This window comes from Truncatella angustata (assembly GCF_020726525.1).
Source record: "Truncatella angustata strain MPI-SDFR-AT-0073 chromosome Unknown BKA67scaffold_1, whole genome shotgun sequence".
Taxonomy (NCBI): Eukaryota; Fungi; Ascomycota; class Sordariomycetes; order Amphisphaeriales; family Sporocadaceae; genus Truncatella; species Truncatella angustata.
The window spans coordinates 1,622,106-1,638,746 of record NW_025763381.1 but is presented as its reverse complement, the minus strand read 5'-3'; the positions used below and the strand labels follow the sequence as shown (position 1 = coordinate 1,638,746).

At 48.8% G+C, this 16,641-nt stretch overlaps 7 protein-coding genes and 1 non-coding gene across 8 annotated transcripts; 3 read left to right on the top strand and 5 right to left on the bottom strand.

The window, feature by feature from the left end:
• Positions 1–186: 186 nt before the first annotated feature.
• BKA67DRAFT_652632 (short-chain dehydrogenase) lies at positions 187–1,046 on the bottom strand (the record flags this gene model as incomplete). The annotated part of the gene is made up of 2 exons (XM_046106198.1): positions 187–482; positions 545–1,046. The coding sequence occupies 2 exons, from the start codon at positions 1,044–1,046 to the stop codon at positions 187–189; spliced, it is 798 nt and encodes a 265-aa protein (XP_045963532.1).
• Positions 1,047–1,482: 436 nt separating this feature from the next.
• BKA67DRAFT_529553 (glutathione S-transferase) lies at positions 1,483–2,216 on the top strand (the record flags this gene model as incomplete). Its single annotated transcript, XM_046099086.1, has 2 exons — positions 1,483–1,865; positions 1,919–2,216. 2 exons carry the CDS (start codon positions 1,483–1,485, stop codon positions 2,214–2,216), a joined length of 681 nt encoding a protein of 226 aa, XP_045963531.1.
• Positions 2,217–2,385: 169 nt separating this feature from the next.
• On the bottom strand, positions 2,386–2,474 carry BKA67DRAFT_t7. Its single transcript has one exon. It is a non-coding gene; the product is annotated as a tRNA-Glu (tRNA).
• A 633-nt stretch (positions 2,475–3,107) lies between these two features.
• Positions 3,108–7,106, bottom strand: BKA67DRAFT_685936 (mono-functional DNA-alkylating methyl methanesulfonate N-term-domain-containing protein). Its single transcript, XM_046109017.1, has 3 exons — positions 4,429–7,106; positions 3,594–4,250; positions 3,108–3,507 (listed from the first exon to the last, which is right to left on the bottom strand). The coding sequence occupies exons 1-3, from the start codon at positions 6,940–6,942 to the stop codon at positions 3,208–3,210; spliced, it is 3,471 nt and encodes a 1,156-aa protein (XP_045963530.1). The 5' UTR covers positions 6,943–7,106; the 3' UTR covers positions 3,108–3,207.
• Positions 7,107–7,645: 539 nt separating this feature from the next.
• On the bottom strand, positions 7,646–9,464 carry BKA67DRAFT_510289 (amidase; the record flags this gene model as incomplete). Its single annotated transcript, XM_046097311.1, has 3 exons — positions 7,646–8,703; positions 8,759–9,381; positions 9,436–9,464. The coding sequence occupies 3 exons, from the start codon at positions 9,462–9,464 to the stop codon at positions 7,646–7,648; spliced, it is 1,710 nt and encodes a 569-aa protein (XP_045963529.1).
• Positions 9,465–10,238: 774 nt separating this feature from the next.
• Positions 10,239–11,624, bottom strand: BKA67DRAFT_544336 (alcohol dehydrogenase GroES-like domain-containing protein). The gene is made up of 3 exons (XM_046101259.1): positions 11,459–11,624; positions 10,957–11,400; positions 10,239–10,898 (listed from the first exon to the last, which is right to left on the bottom strand). Exons 1-3 carry the CDS (start codon positions 11,510–11,512, stop codon positions 10,302–10,304), a joined length of 1,095 nt encoding a protein of 364 aa, XP_045963528.1. The 5' UTR covers positions 11,513–11,624; the 3' UTR covers positions 10,239–10,301.
• Positions 11,625–11,832: 208 nt separating this feature from the next.
• On the top strand, positions 11,833–13,259 carry BKA67DRAFT_597015 (polysaccharide deacetylase family protein). The gene is made up of 4 exons (XM_046105302.1): positions 11,833–12,197; positions 12,249–12,525; positions 12,593–12,997; positions 13,058–13,259. Exons 1-4 carry the CDS (start codon positions 12,092–12,094, stop codon positions 13,194–13,196), a joined length of 927 nt encoding a protein of 308 aa, XP_045963527.1. The 5' UTR covers positions 11,833–12,091; the 3' UTR covers positions 13,197–13,259.
• Positions 13,260–13,798: 539 nt separating this feature from the next.
• Positions 13,799–15,658, top strand: BKA67DRAFT_640661 (transmembrane amino acid transporter). The gene is made up of 3 exons (XM_046105762.1): positions 13,799–14,262; positions 14,335–14,764; positions 14,837–15,658. The coding sequence occupies exons 1-3, from the start codon at positions 14,079–14,081 to the stop codon at positions 15,630–15,632; spliced, it is 1,410 nt and encodes a 469-aa protein (XP_045963526.1). The 5' UTR covers positions 13,799–14,078; the 3' UTR covers positions 15,633–15,658.
• The last annotated feature ends 983 nt before the right edge of the window (positions 15,659–16,641 follow it).

Sequence of the window (16,641 nt, the reverse complement as noted above, 5' to 3'; positions counted from 1 at the left end):
GGACGTAACGAATCAAAAAGCTCGCTGTATATGTGGCGCTTCGCAGGATATCTCGTATTTTGCTTTTATTTTTGTTTTTGGTTCCAAAGCGTTGTCTGTGACTCTTCAAGGATATTTTCTAGCATTTGTCTTGATCAGCCGGCAGACCTGAATGATGTGAAACGACAGTTGATTTGACACCGTACTTTAGTTGATGGTATATCCGCCGTCGACCACCAAAGCATGCCCTTGTATAAAGGAAGCCAGCGGTGAGCATAAAAACAGAACAGTATCAGCTACCTCTTCCGGTCTTCCCATCCGTCGCATTGGCGCAATATCGATTGCCGGCTTGAACCTCTCGGCGGCATCCGGCGAACCCGCTGTCATTGGGGTCGATATCAATCCTGGGCAGACACAATTTATTCTTATGCCATCACGGGAATAGTCAATGGCGTCGGCGCGCGTCATGTTTATAATGGCGGCTTTAGAAGCACAGTACGGTGCTTGTGCGAAACAAAGTTAATCAACCAAGTCCAGACGGGCACACCCGGTGGCACAAACTTACAGGCAGTGGCGCGAGCAACGACGCCTAGTTGACTCGCAACGTTCACGACTGACCCCCTCATTTCTCGGTGTGCAGGCAGCGGCTCCTGCTTTAGCATTTGTCTGACCGCTGCCCGCGTGACCAGCCAGGTCCCTCTCGTGTTGACCCGAGTGACGAGGTCGAACGCGTCGGCGGGGGTGTCGACCGAGCGCGAGTCCTCCCCGAGTATGCCGGCACAGTTGACCGCGTAGTCGAGGCGGGAGAACGTGTCCCGCGTCTTGGCGACCAGAGACTCCACAAACCCCTCGTCTGAGATATCTCCGTCCAGGACTAGGACTTGGACTTTTGAGTCGATCTTTAGCAGTCCTTCGCGGACGACTTCTAGGGAAGCCCGGCGCAGGTCTGTGATCGCGATTCGAGTGCATCCTGCCCGGGCAAAGGCGTGGGCGATCGCGGCGCCGATGCCGCCCCCGGCCCCGGTAACCAAGGCTACACCGGGAAGTTCGATTGATACACCTGGCATTGTCAAGAAGGATACTTTCAGGGTGGAATGGTATTATGAATTGTTCTTGGTTAACCGCATCTTAACGTAGAGTAGTGTGATGAGACACTTCCCTTTTGTGCTTGGAATCTCCTTGCTTGAGCTCGGAACCTAGATGCGATAGCGGTTACCTGCTTGCTATACGGTTCGCTTTAGCTTGGCGTTTGTGGGTGAGTGGGTCGAACAATTGGAGGCGATAGCATAGAAATTGGAGAAGGTTGCTTGATTGGAGAAGGGAATAAAGTTGGAGACATCACGTTATGACGCAACATAATTGATGTTGATGACCACCAGTATAGCTTAGCATAGCAGGGTGAAAGTTAGTCCCCGGCTGCCCGGATGCTGCCTTTTAATACCCCTGTGTTTGTTCGTATTCATTTATGCTGGAATAGATCCTACGAGCAAGTAATTATTAAACATGTCTGCAACTAAGCCCCTGCTTTTGCATGCCCATATAACCGGGCCCAACCCGATCAAGATTGCCATCGCTCTGGAAATATTGAAGGTCCCCTACGAGATAAAGCTCTGGGAGTTCGGCGAAGATCCGGAAAATGGTGTCAAAGGTGCCAAGTTCCTGAAGATCAACGAGAATGGCCGCGTCCCTGCGCTTGAGGACCCCAATACGGGGGTTGTGAGCTGGGAATCTGGCGCTGTCATGAATTATGTTCGAAGAAGATACGATGTCGAGGGAACCTTGGGGCCCCGCGGTAAGGACGAACAATCCATCGTTGACTTCGAGAAATGGGAATACTTCCTGCTCTCGACGCTGGGTCCCATGACCGGTCAGACCAACTGGTTCAGGTGTGTGGTACACTATGGCACTTGACGCTCAACTTCGATTGACCTTCTGTTAGACATTACCATCCGTCAAAAAACGAAGACGCCTTGAGCCGTTATGAAGAACAAACGTACCGATGCTATGGTGTGTTGGAGCGGCAGCTAGAGAAGACCAATGGCGACAGCATCATCCCTGGTGGCATCAATGCAGTCGATCTGCATTTCTTCCCGTGGGTGAAGCAGTACGAGTTCGCTGGGCTCAGACTCGACGCTTATCCCCACATTTACAAATGGCTGAAGAAAATGAAGGGCTTGGAGGAGGTTGAGAGTGCCTATCAGCGGATCGGGGATGCCACGAAACAGAAGCCGAAGTAACCAGCGCACTTACCCGACCCGTTCAAGCCTATTCGCTTTGGTGTAGAAAAGGCGCCAAGTTGGTTTCATTGGCGCATACCTGGAGTTCTGAAAAAGGAGTGGAAATCCAAAATCCAAAAGGCCAAAAAGAATAAAGAAAGCAGTAAAAAAGGAAAAAGGAAAACGATAGCTCCCATGCAGGGGTTTGAACCCTGGCCACTACGGTTCTCTAATGAGTTCTTGAAAACGTAGGATCCTAAACCACTAGACGACATGGGATTATACTGATTGTTACAATATTTGTGCAGTATCCTAGACCAAGAAAGATTGCGGGAGTACGGGAGGGCTGGCAGTGTGCAAGGTCACGGGAAGGTACAGTCTTAATGGCAGGAACGCTCGCTTTGACTGGTTAGTCGAGCCAAAATTGAATGGTCGTGTATGGCGTCGAGGGGCGGATTTCGTGGTGGCCCCATCTATGAGCTTGCAGGTGCATAAGATGCCCAGATACGATGTTATTAGGCGAGGATTTCACAGTTTTGAAGAGTGTGTTGTCAAGGATATTGGCCTGGCTGAATCATTAGTTGCTATGAGACGCTGAGATTGCAGCAAATCTCCGTTTCGTCTACTACCTACTAGACATGTATATCACTAATGAAAATTTTTAAGCATCTCGCTTTATCTTGCCGTTGAGGAGGTAATCATCTCTTGTGTGGTCTTTATCCTCGATTCTTCATGGGTCACCACAAGCCATAATTCGGTGGTAAATAACTATAGCTGATCTTATATCATGGAGTAGTAGTCAAAACAACCCAAGAGCCTCCACCGTACGAGTGGAAAAACTCGGACAATGTGAGGAAAAGAAGCGGAGTGTCTGCGAAGGGGCATGATCTTCAAATGAAAAGAGACCCATGTAGTTAAGATGACTTTCGGTTTCGTTATGACAATATCTATCAGGTGATTGGACGAGCTTATACAGTGACTGCTCATTGGTGCAGTACGAACTATAACATCTTCAATGGAGTCGCTTCAACTCTTCCACCAAGTTCCTCATGGTTTCAATATCTGGACCTAAGCCGCTACAGACCTCCTCCTGCACATTCTCATCCATATCTATAAAACGCTCCAGCAATTCACCATCGATAAAACGGAATGGCCCAGCGCCTTCCCGTTGTTCATTGCGAAAGGAGCGATAAGTGTCAAACTGGATGTCCCCTATTGTCTTGATGACGCGGACGAGGTTTGCTTGGAATCGAATGAGTAAGTCTTGGTAGCGGGAGGAAATCGTCCCAAAAAGATAGATACCTCCTTCGACCTGTAGAGATCGTTGTTAGCCAGATGTTACCTCATATCAAACCAACGAACTTTGACAGTTCATCCGGAAATAAATAATTTACTCACTGTTGCAAGGAATGCTCGTGGCACAACAATGGCACTCTCGCTCGAATCAACTGTAACCTTACGGATCCGGTTCACCATTTCACCAAGATTCATTTCACCTAGGATGTCCATTCGTTTCTTGTCCTCTTCAGTTGCGCCTTGCTCATTGGGGCGTAACACCATGAGGTTGCCATTGGCATCAGCCTCGAGCCATGAGCTTCCCTCCACATGGCCAACAGCTGTGGCCCAAGCGGCATGGTGGTGCCGAGCGATTTCCTCTAGTTTTGCAGGCTGGTCATCCTGGGGAGGAGTGAACTCGATAAGCGTCATCGACTTCATGAGGTCCGCCACGGCAATTATACTCCCTTCGACAGCAAGATCTACCGGGTACGTGGACGGGCGATAAGAGGCCAGGCGGTTCAGCTTGGCAGAGGAAGATGTCACCTCGTTATACCGATAAACGACAACCGTTTTTGCCAGTGCTGCTACAATATTATCTCCGACGACACCAAGACATCTGCATGCTCCCTTGAGATTGTGCGATGCAATCTGGTACAGATTCCTTTCGCTGTCGATGCCAAACACTAGAATCCGACCTTTGACGTTGTCTTTAGAGCCGGGGTTAGGCTGCGTATCGTTCGGGAAGCTTGTGCCAACGATAAATCGCTCTGCACGTGTCTGCATCAGGAAAATATCTGAGTTAGTTTATGTTTCTACAACGAGGGAGACTCTTCGGGGTTATGTTTTGCTTAAGACCAGTAGTCTCACACTTTGTATGAGGCTGAGGCAGGTCATTGACTAGTATCGTCTCGAGTGACAAAGGAAAAAGGGGATACTGGTTGTTTTGTATACTTACACCGTAGGAGTCAGGTAGCTCGGCACGTATGACAGCTTCAACCATTTCCAGGCTAGAAGAGGTATCTAAGACGAAGTCGTGGCCTACTTTGTCAAAGATTACCTCGTCAACTAACTTAATGGTGCTGGTGATAACTTCTTCGTTGTTAACGACCTCTCGCTTGATGCAACCAAGCGCGAAGGCGCGCTCATTTCGTGAGTATGCTAGTCTTCTTACGGTTTGCCCCATCGGCAGGCTCTTGACATGCGTGCGGCGCTCGCGATCGAGCACAGCTATTTTCAACTGATTCTCAGCGGCCACAACGATGGAGTTCGGGAAAGCTTCGGAATCAAAAGAGCATACGCAGATAGCGTCCTGAGCCGTCACTGCCGAGTAGATGATTCGGCCTTCGCTTGCATATATCAAGCTGGGATGTTCGCTTGAGGAGAAAACATTGTAAATGCCGTTTTGTAGCGGCAAAAGTTGCAGGCGGGCATATCTTGTACCAAGAACGATGCTCTTTCTAGCCGAGAGAGAGAAATCCGAGGCCGCAACGTTAAAGGTTATCACTAGACCATCTTCCATGGCGACGAATAACGTGGGCCCACCTATTGATGGCGGCACTATTTGTGCCAATGCCAAATCGCGAGGAATTGAGGTGGTATCATCCTTGCGTCTCAGAGATTCGCTGTGCAAAGGCTGTAATGTCTCTAGGTTGACTATCGACACTTTTCCAGACTTCCAGAATCCCACGACTCCAATGTTCGAATACTGAGGAGGAAGATGAACACACGCGATCTGATCATTGTCGGCAGGCTCATTTTGCTGAGCTTCTGCCAGATCTTGCTGTATCTGCAGAGATACAAGATTGTGTCCGTCGATAGAGAGTAATATCCATTTGTCGTTTGCGGAGGCGTTTGTGATCGCTCCACCATTCGAAGGTTGCCAGGTAGATATAACGACACCACCTTCGAGGTCTACGAGGTACACAGTGGTAGGTGTGACTTGTAATAGGCGGCCCTGGGAAATGTTCAGGGCCAAAAGAGTTTGTTCCTGCAGCGATAGACCTTTGAAGCTATCGATTTCCTCAATGTCTCCGCTCGGTTGGAACACAAACGCTCTTGTCTCCAGCAGAAACGAGACGAATAGTGTATCAGCTTTTGAAGGAGCCTGTGATCGAATAGGAAACAGTGCTTGAATGCCCTCCATCTCAGCCAAGATACCAATGTCTTCCAAACCAACACCACTTCGTACACTACGCAGACTTCCATCCTTGAACACACCACTGCCGGCTACAATCCTGGCTTGTCCTGACGAGTATTCGTTAGTGGTCTGATCTTCGCCCTCCCGGTTGCCCATGTCCATGATTGTGAAATCCAAGACAGGCGAAATATTGGGTATCTCCTGGACTTGTTCCAGCGTCCAGTCCCCTTCGGCATTGACCTTGAAAACTTGCGAGTCTCCATAGTGGGCTCCTACGAAAAGTAAATCGCTTCCAATATAGGTTAAAGTGTTGGGTCTCGACGTGACGCCGATTTTTTTCATCTCCAGTCCACTCACGACTGCCCCACCGTCCAGTACGATCTCGAGAAGCCACATTGTGCCATAATCGTCGGCAACGAAATAATGCGAAACATCGTATTCGGCCCATGCAACGAAAATGGAAGCTTCCGTTAATGCAGATTCGACCGTCTTCTTTGCGGCGTCATCGTAGTAGAGTAGCCTTGTCTCGCCGACAACAATAAATCCACCAAGCTGAGCTCGGGCTTGTGCGGCATTCCGAATGATGTAGCGCTTGTGATCTTCTTGGCCGCGGCCAACAGGTATTAGCATAGCTGCACCGGGGTCCTGGATTTCGAAGCGGTCCACCTGATCTCGTGGCTCGAAACGGGAGACCTGGGTGTTCTTCTCGTCCGAGTAAAGGTTATATGTGACCACTTGGGCATCAGGAATGTCTGTACGAGTCTGGTAGAGGAAGGCGACCTTGGGCTTGCCGGTTTCAACGTGCAGAAAGGTAGCGGACTTGATGAAGAGCTCGTTGATCCTACACTGATCCTGCCATTGTATATCGAGCCGGGCGTTCTTCCGTGAGCCAAGACGCAATATATTCAAGACGCCCTCCCAGAGCAGAACTACCATGTATCGACCGGTCGGGTCCGTGATGCACTTGTCTTGGCTCTGGGAGTCTCGCATGTGCTTCTCGTTCATATCATTAAACGACTGGATAGTTTCGAGGGCTTTTGTCTCGGGGTCCCACCCAAGAGTGAAGTAATGGAACCGATCAGTCCCGACGAACAATAAATCCAGCTCCGCATCCTTTGGGCTCACTTTCTGGAGCATGGAAATTGCGCCGAAAATGACCTTGGTGTCGACAAGGACCAAGCTTTCCGATTCGTGGTCAAGCTTCCAGAACTCAAGGCGGTTGGCCTTTGCCACCACGAGGCACTCGTCTTCTTCGTCTTCGCCGGGGAATAGTCGAGCTCGCACAGCATGGCGGATGCTGTTCGGCCGGTGGATCGGCGCTACGTAGGCCATGATGTAGTTCGCATTGCGACCGGGAGCGAGAAATGCTATTTGTGTTTTCCGACAGTCGGCTGGGAAAATGCCCCTCCAAGATGATGAAGCTCTCAGGATTCAACGGATAAGCAATTGATTACCACTAACCTAGATACATACAGTAGCTAAGCTCTATGATGCAACGGCCGGAGATAAGACCCTGTAGCACTAACCTTGGAGGTTAACACCGATCTCGATGCGCGCTGCGGGGTGCAAAACAAACACTAAATGGGGCAGCGTTTCAGGGCTCAACCAAGCCAGGTTCGGCGAGTGACAGACAATTGGGTTCGGGCAGTCTTCCATTAACACTTGAACCGTGCAATCGAGTAGGTTAGCATATTGTATCTGTGGGAATAGTACGGGACAGCAAGATACCATTGACTTCTTACTTTCTGCAAGACTTAGAGCCTGGAACGGCTTGCGGTCCGCCCAGATGAGAAACCCTGTGATAGGCAATGCTCACGAGGAAATTGTTCATCCCACCAGGGTCAAGCTCCGCTCCTCGGGGCTTACAGTACACCATCCTCACGGTTGACTGCTGTGAGCCATCTCTAACTCAAGTTAGTCTACCGTCAAAATCAAAATGCAAGCTTATACGGAGTAATAATATCACAGAATCTCAAATACCAAGAAAATTGCTTTTCTAGACGTATACATATTTAAAGTAGGAGTTAGCCTAGTCTTAAGCAGCGACATTAGTGAGCGTCGCGCTTTCAATTTCTACCTGGAATGGCCGTTTTCCGTTCATGTTAATGCCCTTCGGAATTCCTGTCTCGGCCTCCTCTTTAGGCGGGTTAGACCTGCTGTATCTGATTGTTTTCCAGTCAAACTTAGACTCCCAAGCGTGGCCTATTTGTAAGATCTTCTTTTCTTGCCACAAACCCCCTACAATCTGCATTCCGATAGGCAATGATACATCGGGATCCTCCCTAGCTGGAGCGAACCCGATAGGAATTGATAGAGCCGGCTGTCCCGTCACATTGAATATCGCCGTATTTGAAGTCAAGCCAATACTAGGCTCGAAACAAGTTCGTGGAGAATCTCGTGTGCCATGTTTTGGCGCCACGTAGGGAGTCGTCGGCATGATGAGAGCATCGTACTCTTGGAATTTCTCTTCGTAGGCATCGCGGATCCGCCTGCCAATATTCACCGTTTTGCCGTAAAGACCAGGGAAGCGTTTTGACAGATAAAGGCCGTTGATGACTGTATTCTTAGTAGATGGGAAGAGCTTCGCAAAGTTGTCCGAAGTCCACGGCAACCGCGCTTGCTCGAACTCTGTAAGAGATAGACCCCTTCGTCCGTGTGCCTGTCCCAGGACCCCAGCTGCACCAGAGATGCGTTGCTGTACGGTCCATACAGCAGGGCCCTCCAAGTGTAGGGGAACCGATACTTCCTCAACTATAGCACCAAGCTGCTCCAGCCTCTTGGCTGCGTTGAGAAACAAATCCCTTACGCCTGGTTGCATGATAGAATGACTTATTCCTTCCTTGAGGATACCTATTTTAAGGCCACTCAGGTCGACTGAACTTGTTTGCTTAAGGCTTTCCACGAACCCGAAGGAGCCATGAGCCGAGGAACCAAGGGATCGATCATCAATTCCATCATAACCTGCTACGGCATCGAGGCAGACGGCAACATCTGTAACGGATCGTGCAATTGGTCCTGTGTGGTCGTCGATAGCATCCCCTGAGGTGACGCCGGTGTATGGAACCAACCCGTGTGTTGGCTTCAAGCCAACACCTGTAAACTACTGTCAGCATGGTTCACTCAAGAATCTGGAAATTCTGGCACTCACAGCCACACAAAGAAGCTGGAACCCTGATTGAGCCTCCTTGATCGGTGCCAAGTGCAAAATCCATCACTCCACCAGCAACCAGGGCGGCGCCTCCTGACGTACTTCCACCCGCTGAGTATCCATTTCGATGGGGGTTCTCGATTGTCCCCTGCGCGCTTGTGAAGGAAGAAGTAGAGTTGCAGAAACTTTCGCAGACAGCTGTACCGTGAATATCAGCGCCGGCATCTAAAATCCTGGTTACGATTGTCGCATCTGTGGAGGGAGTCCAGGCTGGAAAGGCATCGCTGCCGAAAAATTGTGGGACATCCGCTACGGCTATGCAGTCCTTCAAACAAAATGTTCTGCCTCCCAGAGACTCGCCCTCGGGATTGCCCTTGATAAGAAACCTGTGAGCCCAGGCGTGGCCGAAATCTTGCTCTGAGGATGATGGGACACGGATATTCTCACGTGGGTATTTCTTCTTGTCAGGAATAGGTTGGTAATCGGGCAAGTCCATGAGATGATCCGCTACATCATGTACCGCAGCCAGAAGCACATGATAGTCGTCTGCATCTTTTTCGTCTATATTCACGCCAATACTATCCAATATAGCTTCGGCCTCTCCCTTCTTGACGGGATTGTCGCTAAGTGAAGTGAGTAAGCAGCAACCCATTACCTTAGATGCATAAGGGACATACTCGCCGATAGCCTTGAAAAAGACCGACATTTCCCCAATCTATTGATAAGATAGTTTGGGCTTATGGGATTACGGTATTATTATGTATCACCCGCAAGATAACGCCGTCGCAATGAAATATATGGTACTAACTTCAGCAAGACAGAACTTGCGAAAAAGAGAACGACTTACCATCTTAAACAACAAACATTCACATACTCATCACCCCAAAGAGTTAAAGAACTATCCCAGTAGGGACATTTTACTGACAAACCATAAGATAATTCTATCGAGTAAACTTCCAATGTTGCAGAACTAATGTGGCTCTCTCACAGGCGAACTCCACTATGAAAGTTGGAGAACACTCTGCCAGTCTCCAACACGGTAGCAGCACAGTTGGAGCACTTGCATCCGGCTCCAAGTGGAGCGGAAGTGATGAACAGCAATTAACAATGCCGGATAAGCTCTGGGGCCATGGAAATTGCAAGGAACTCCTCCTGCGCTAGTAACTGCTCAGCTTAATCCTGAAGTCACATCAGTTATCTCTTGCTCCTTGTGGTCTTGACGTCTTCTTAGTGGATCAGTACTCAGGCAACTGTTCTCATATCGAGTCAGCTGGACGCTCAAGTAGAACCCTCGCATGTTTGGGTGAAACAGAATAAGTGTACGGCTGAGTCTAAAATTGCTACGTGAGCAAGAAGGTTCCGCCCGTGCGTATATTCTATTTCTGAACGCTCTGAAGAGGCCAGGCTCTATGAGCTTGCTCCAGTAACGCTGTCGAGGCTTCAATTGCTGTTGGTCCCAAGTTGACTCCATTAATAATGAGGAAGTAATTCGCATTTCTCAGAAAGCTCATGAGGTACCAAGATTAGTGCCTCTGGTACCTGTTTATTCTTCCAATATTTGTACGACAATTCTGCCGCTGAAAGACTTGTGTAGATACATATCTACAATTCCTGGCACCTTGTCGAACGGCACCAATGTCAACTGTGATTGAACATCGTTTTCCTTCACGACGGCCATCATCCTTTCAGTCGACTCCCTACTTGCAACATAACTTCCTCGCAAGATCAACTCCCTGAACACAATGATATCAGAATCGAACCGCCACTTATCAGGAGGTAAACCAAGGAGCACAAGAGTACCACCAATCCTCAAGAGGCTCAGAGTCCATTCATTCGCTGGTAGTGAGTCCGTGCAGACTACAGCAGCGGCGACACCTTCTCTGTGCGTGAAATCGAAGATCTTTTGCTTGGCATCTGTCGACATAGAATCTACTACGAGATCAGGTAACAGATCCGGGCTGGAAACGTTTGTTGCAAGCTGCCTGCCTTCGGGTTTGCTGTCAATCGCTATTGTTCGATATCCCAACGCTTTCGCAAACTGGACTCCTAAGTGACCAAGCCCGCCTATACCGACAACGGCGACTGTCTCGCCAGGTCTGAGTCCAGTCGTAGCTTTCTCAAGGGCTCCCCATACAGTAGCCTGGACCAGAATATCAGAATGATCGAACGACAATACCAAAATACTAGACAGTACTTACACCAGCACACATAAGTGGAGCAGCCTGCTCAAATGAGAGAGACTCGGGCAACTTCACTGTGGTCTCTGGATCCGCTACCATATACTCGGCGAACGCACCGTCATGCTTAAAACCAGCCATCTCCCGTGTCTCACAAAAGCGAGGATCGTACGTTCCATACTCCCGCTTCGATAACTTGCAACCGGTGCATGTTTTGCACGAATTCTTGAAGTTTAGGACCCCGACTCTGTCGCCGATCCTCCACTTGCTTCCGCACTTGGCCCCAACTTTCACGATCTTGCCGGCTGGCTCATGCGATGGGATCAGGGGCAACTTTGATTCAAATTGCCCATGCATGACTTGCAAGTCGGAATGACAGAATCCAGCCGCATATACCTGGACGAGAAGCTCATGATCACTTATTGTTGGGACCTCTTTCGTTCCCAGCTCGTAGGGTTTGTTATACTAATCAGCCTCATTGTTAGCACTGTAATTCAATTCAAAAAACTGTGATTATGCATACTTCGCACAACTTTGCCGCTTTCATCTCTCCCGGAATGTCAATGTTTGCAGTCATATTTTCGAATCCCAGTATGGCTGATTGGTAGGGAATTTCATCAATTTTCCCATTAATGCCACAAATTACCGTGACACTTAACGGTTATGTCATTGGCTTTCGCTGGTGCTCATTCTGGGCAGCATTCCATGCCTTATCGTTGGAGTTTCAACGGGGAGTCTCCACTTTAGGGACCGCCAATCCTTGGTTCGTACAACGTTATAGAAATCACTCCAACTGTACTCCAAAGGCCCGCCACTATCTTATCACAGCGCCCGCACCAGGTACAAGTTGGAGATACAAGCTGCTCACTAATGCATGTTAATGCCTTGACACTATGCATTCTGGCGCACCCACTTACTCCTACTTCCCCGCATCATGTGTGATTGAATCATGTCACGGATAGTATGTCGTTGATTGGAGTGGCTCATATGAAATAGTCGGCGCTAAATACTTGTTGTCGCGCATGCCTTCGGTTGATTCATATTGAACAATTTTTCTCTCTATGACAATTGCATAGTCGGCACCTCCTTCCTGCATTCTGATCATACTACACGAGCTCCAGCTAATTCGTTTTTCAACACTTCTGCATTCGCCGTCATGGTTAAGAAGAGAGTTCTCATCAGCTACGGCGTAGACGTCGATGCCGTAGCCGGTTGGCTTGGGTCGTACGGAGGCGAAGACTCAACGAGCGACATCAGTAGAGGTAACTTGAGCAATGAAATATTGCCAGCTGCACAACACTAATGGCTTCTAGGTATATTTGCTGGTACTATCGGCGTGCAGCGTCTCCTGAAGCTTTTCAAGAAGTATGACATCAAGACAACATGGTTCATCCCAGGGCATTCTCTAGAGACGTTCCCCGAGGATATGGCCGCTGTGCGAGATGCGGGACACGAGATCGGGCTTCATGGTTACTCACACGAAAACCCCAAGGACATGACAATCGAACAACAAAAGGATGTATTGGACAAAACATACAAGATGCTAACGGAGTTCGCCGGCAAACCTCCTCGAGGTAGCGTTGCACCATGGTAAGCGTGATCTGTCAATGTCTGCAATGACTGGAGTCAACATATTAATGCAAATACTATATATCAGGTGGGAATGCAGTAAAGAAGGTGGGCAGCTTCTACTTGATTATGGCATTGAGTATGATCACAGTTTCAGTCATCATGACTGTCAGGCCTATTTCCTTAGGACGGGCGATACTTGGACACCCATCAATTATCAGAAGAAGGCCGAGGAGTGGATGCGACCCCTGGAGTACGGCCAGCCAACCGGCCTCGTTGAGATTCCAGCCTCATGGTATCTCGACGACCTACCGCCGATGATGTTTATTAAGAATGCGGCGAATAGCCACGGATTCGTCAACCCACGCGATGTTGAAGACATTTGGCGTGACCAGTTCGATTATTGTTACAGGGAGTATGATGAGTTTATCTTCCCTATCACAATCCACCCAGACGTGTCAGGTCATCCCCAGGTGTTATTGATGCATGAGAGGTAAGCTTGACGACACCTACAAGAACTAACTCAAATGAAACATTGCTCATATGACAATAGATTACTTGATCACTTCAAAAAGCACGAAGGGGTCGAGTTTGTGACTATGGAACAGATATGTGACGACTTCAAAAGTAAAAATAAGCCTGCGGCTGGGGCAAAACTGCCCGCAGAACCTGGCTTAATTTTCAAGAAATAGATAGAAAAATTCAATGCAAACAATACAATCTGAATTGAGCATATCTTACCGACGATATGATAGGGAGTGCTCAATTTGTGATGCAAAGTAACCTAACTCCCCTATCAGAATATTAGTACTACTGCCACTGTGATTTTCATGATTTGTTAGAGGAGACCAGAAACTGTATAATGCCAGCGGCATAATTGCCAAGTGATATGACATGCTGCTTACTCGATAAATTCAACTGAACCTCATAGATGTCTCGTCATATGGCTATTCTTGCCTCATAACATACGGGATTACCATGGTTCCCAGCACAAAGGTGAGATAGACCGGTCGAGCTAATTCATTACAAGCAAATCAACAGCGTAATAGCAATCATTGAATAACATCATTTCTAGGTAATGTTCTGATTGTCCGGTATCTACATCGATAATCACCATGATAGCGAATAGTCCATTGGAGTCGAGACTTTGACCCGGTCCTCCAAAAGTCGTGTGGTTGGAGTAGCCTATGGTCTGTGGTCACATTTTGGAGTTACTCCAACGGACGCTATACATGACTCTTGTTCGACTCCAACGCGGGGTCCGAGATAGTAACCTTCTCCAACGTATCCACTGCTTCTATTGGCAATATCCACAATCCCCGGATTCTGCTCATGCGATGGGCTAAGAACACCGGTATCCTGGTACAGGATGACCCATCGTTATCATTAGACTGATGATTAGCCGATGATAAGGCTATGATGTTGGTAATTTGCGATAGTAGAGCGCATCAGGATGCATATAAGTGAAGTGGCCGACCGGCAGCAGGTATCATCATTCTGCATCGGGCAACTCTTCCTCGTCAACATTGGAGATTTGCTTCTGTACACGCTTTCCAAAGCCTAGTATCACCAAGATGACTTCCAAGGTTTCAGAGAAGGCTGATGCCATTAATTCTACTCCCGGGCGAAGCAGTGATAGCATTCAGGCCGTCAAGCTAGAGCCGAACGATGACGCTTTCGAAGTCTTCAAGAGGGAGGAGGGCCAGGTCGACTTTCGTACAGTATCTTGGATTCATGCCTCCGTGATCTTCCTGAAAGGTATGCTTCTCGATTTGTCTTCAACAGACTGGGGGATTGAGCGGCACAAAAGCTGACTTGCGAGATCAACAGTCATTTTCGCCACCGGAGTGTTGACCATTCCCTCGGCCATGTATGTCCTCGGAGCCCTACCCGGCGCGATCAATGTCCTCGGCTGGCAATTTTTGAACACATACTGCGCCATCGTCCAGGGCAACTTTCGAAACGCCCACGCGGGATGTCATTCCATCGCCGACATGGCGTTCGTCGTGGGAGGTTCCTGGCTCAAGGAGGTCGTAGGAATCTTCTTCCTCGTAACCTATGCCATTGTGGGTGCCTCCGGCATATTTGGCGCATCCGTGGCGTTGAACGCGCTTTCGAACCACGCCATCTGCACAAACTACTTCATGCTAGTAGCTATGATTGCTGTGTTCATCCTGGCCAGTGCCCGCAAGTTCGAGAAGATCGCCTGGCTAACCTGGGCTGGTTTCTTGTCCGTCTTCATCGCGGTATTCATTGTTGTGTAAGTAAAAATACCAGCACTCTGCGGCACACGGTTCTTAATAAGTTATAATAAGCTGACCTCTGATATTAGCGTTGGAGTCACAACTCGCGACAGGCCTGCTGCTGCACCACAAACGGGTGACTTCGAGCTTGGATACCGTGTCATCGGTAACCCGACATTCGTCGCCGGTATCACGTCCGTAGCTACGATCTTCTGTTCGGGCGCAGGAACGTCGGCCTTTTTGCCCGTCATCTCGGAGATGAAGAAGCCAAGAGATTATAACAAGGCCGTGTACCTCTGCATGGGCATCGTCACGGCGTCTTACCTATCCTTCAGTCTGGTCGTCTACCGCTGGTGCGGCCAATGGGTTGCTTCGCCGTCTCTCGGCAGCGCGGGCGACCTGATCAAGAAGGTTGCTTACGGAATCGGCCTGATCGGTCTTCTGGTCAGCGCATGCCTGTACATCCACGTTGCCGCAAAGTACATTTTCGTTCGCATCCTGCGCAACTCGCAGCATCTGCAGAAGAACACAGTCGTGCACTGGTCCGTCTGGCTCGCCTGCACCTTTGGCATGTCAGCCGTCGCGTTCTTGATCGCGTCCGGCATTCCCATCTTCAACTACCTCCTCGCACTGGCCGGGTCGCTAACTTTTGCGCCCTTGGCACTGGGCTTGCCTGGGTATCTGTGGGTCTACGATCATCAACACTACCGCAAGGGAAGCTGGTGGCAGGTATTGGTGTACTATCTCAACTGGCTTATGATCTTGTTGGCTGTCTTCCTGACGATTGGCGGAACGTACGGTGTCGTTCAGAATATCATAGATGCGTATGCTCGGGGCGAGATCGACCAGGCATTTTCATGCAAAGATAACAGCAACTCATCTTAGAGGTGTTGCGCAAACTTGGATTAGGGGTGTTTAATTATGTTATAGAACTTATCGAATCTAGAAATTTGGAATTGTGCGTCTCCATCATTAACTACCATATTTGTGTAAAGTGGTCAGCACACTACCCAAACTCCTTGACCAAATTTCAGTGGAATACACCAACATACGTGTTCAACTGAGACCCGGACTGGGACAAAACAAAGTGAGGGGCAGTAACTTATGAGCCTAGGATCTTGTAGTCATCTCTCCACAGTTCTGTATTGAGCGGGATTGATTCTTAGGAAGCTTCTTGTATATCCTCTCGCATAAAGGCATGATTGGGATATTTGGTAGGCGAGATACTCGCATGTGGGAAATAGACATATTTCCATTTAGTGCAGCAGGGGTGTGCTTGCATGCGCCCAGGAAGCAGGACCTTTCACTACAACATTGCCCAAGTGTCCTGGACTAGGTTCCAGTTGGACTGCTTGGAATTACTTGGACAGACGGTCAGCACTCAAGCGGATATCTATTTCTTCCTCCAGATTTGCCCCCTTATTTGCCATGATAATTCCAATCTAGATGATGCCTCGCGCGATATCTAATGCTTCCTTTCCAGATGATAAACCCAAATTTTGCATCGTTTCGACGATAAATACAACATGGCAGGCTCGTTCTTCTCGATCTTCTTCTTGGGTTGCGGCAATCATGTGTGTCCACAAGGTCAACTGGAGATCTAAGGAATCATTGGGAAGATCACGAATCTTGAGAGTTAGGACATTGTGGGACACTGAGACTATCATTCGTGTTATCGTGATGTCGTTTTGCCAGAAGACTGGCTCGTGGTTCAGTCTATTAATGAAATTTGCAACTTTGGCTATTTCGGTAATGAAAGACAGACGTGATATCACCAAAAATGGAAAATCGGCTGTTCCATCTTTTGAACAGAGCGTCAAGATACCTGCCATTTTCGCCCATAACATCTGGCGGCACGGCCGCTCCATTTGATGGAACAAAATGGGGCTCGGAG

Bases quoted from the DNA above. Each gene is read 5' to 3' on its own strand.
- BKA67DRAFT_685936 (XM_046109017.1), bottom strand. From the start codon at position 6,942: ATGGCCTACGTAGCGCCGATCCACCGGCCGAACAGCATCCGCCATGCT. The intron at 4,251-4,428 runs GTAAGTATACAA...TTCCTGATGCAG, and splicing joins AGCTACCTGACTCCTACGGT to ACACGTGCAGAGCGATTTAT. The intron at 3,508-3,593 runs GTGAGTAAATTA...CGATCTCTACAG, and splicing joins CACGAGCATTCCTTGCAACA to GTCGAAGGAGGTATCTATCT.
- BKA67DRAFT_640661 (XM_046105762.1), top strand. From the start codon at position 14,079: ATGACTTCCAAGGTTTCAGAGAAGGCTGATGCCATTAATTCTACTCCC. The intron at 14,263-14,334 runs GTATGCTTCTCG...CGAGATCAACAG, and splicing joins CTCCGTGATCTTCCTGAAAG to TCATTTTCGCCACCGGAGTG. The intron at 14,765-14,836 runs GTAAGTAAAAAT...CTCTGATATTAG, and splicing joins ATCGCGGTATTCATTGTTGT to CGTTGGAGTCACAACTCGCG.
- BKA67DRAFT_544336 (XM_046101259.1), bottom strand. From the start codon at position 11,512: ATGACTGCAAACATTGACATTCCGGGAGAGATGAAAGCGGCAAAGTTG. The intron at 11,401-11,458 runs GTATGCATAATC...GAGGCTGATTAG, and splicing joins AAGCGGCAAAGTTGTGCGAA to TATAACAAACCCTACGAGCT. The intron at 10,899-10,956 runs GTAAGTACTGTC...ATTCTGGTCCAG, and splicing joins CTCCACTTATGTGTGCTGGT to GCTACTGTATGGGGAGCCCT.
- BKA67DRAFT_597015 (XM_046105302.1), top strand. From the start codon at position 12,092: ATGGTTAAGAAGAGAGTTCTCATCAGCTACGGCGTAGACGTCGATGCC. The intron at 12,526-12,592 runs GTAAGCGTGATC...ACTATATATCAG, and splicing joins CGAGGTAGCGTTGCACCATG to GTGGGAATGCAGTAAAGAAG. The intron at 12,998-13,057 runs GTAAGCTTGACG...ATATGACAATAG, and splicing joins GTGTTATTGATGCATGAGAG to ATTACTTGATCACTTCAAAA.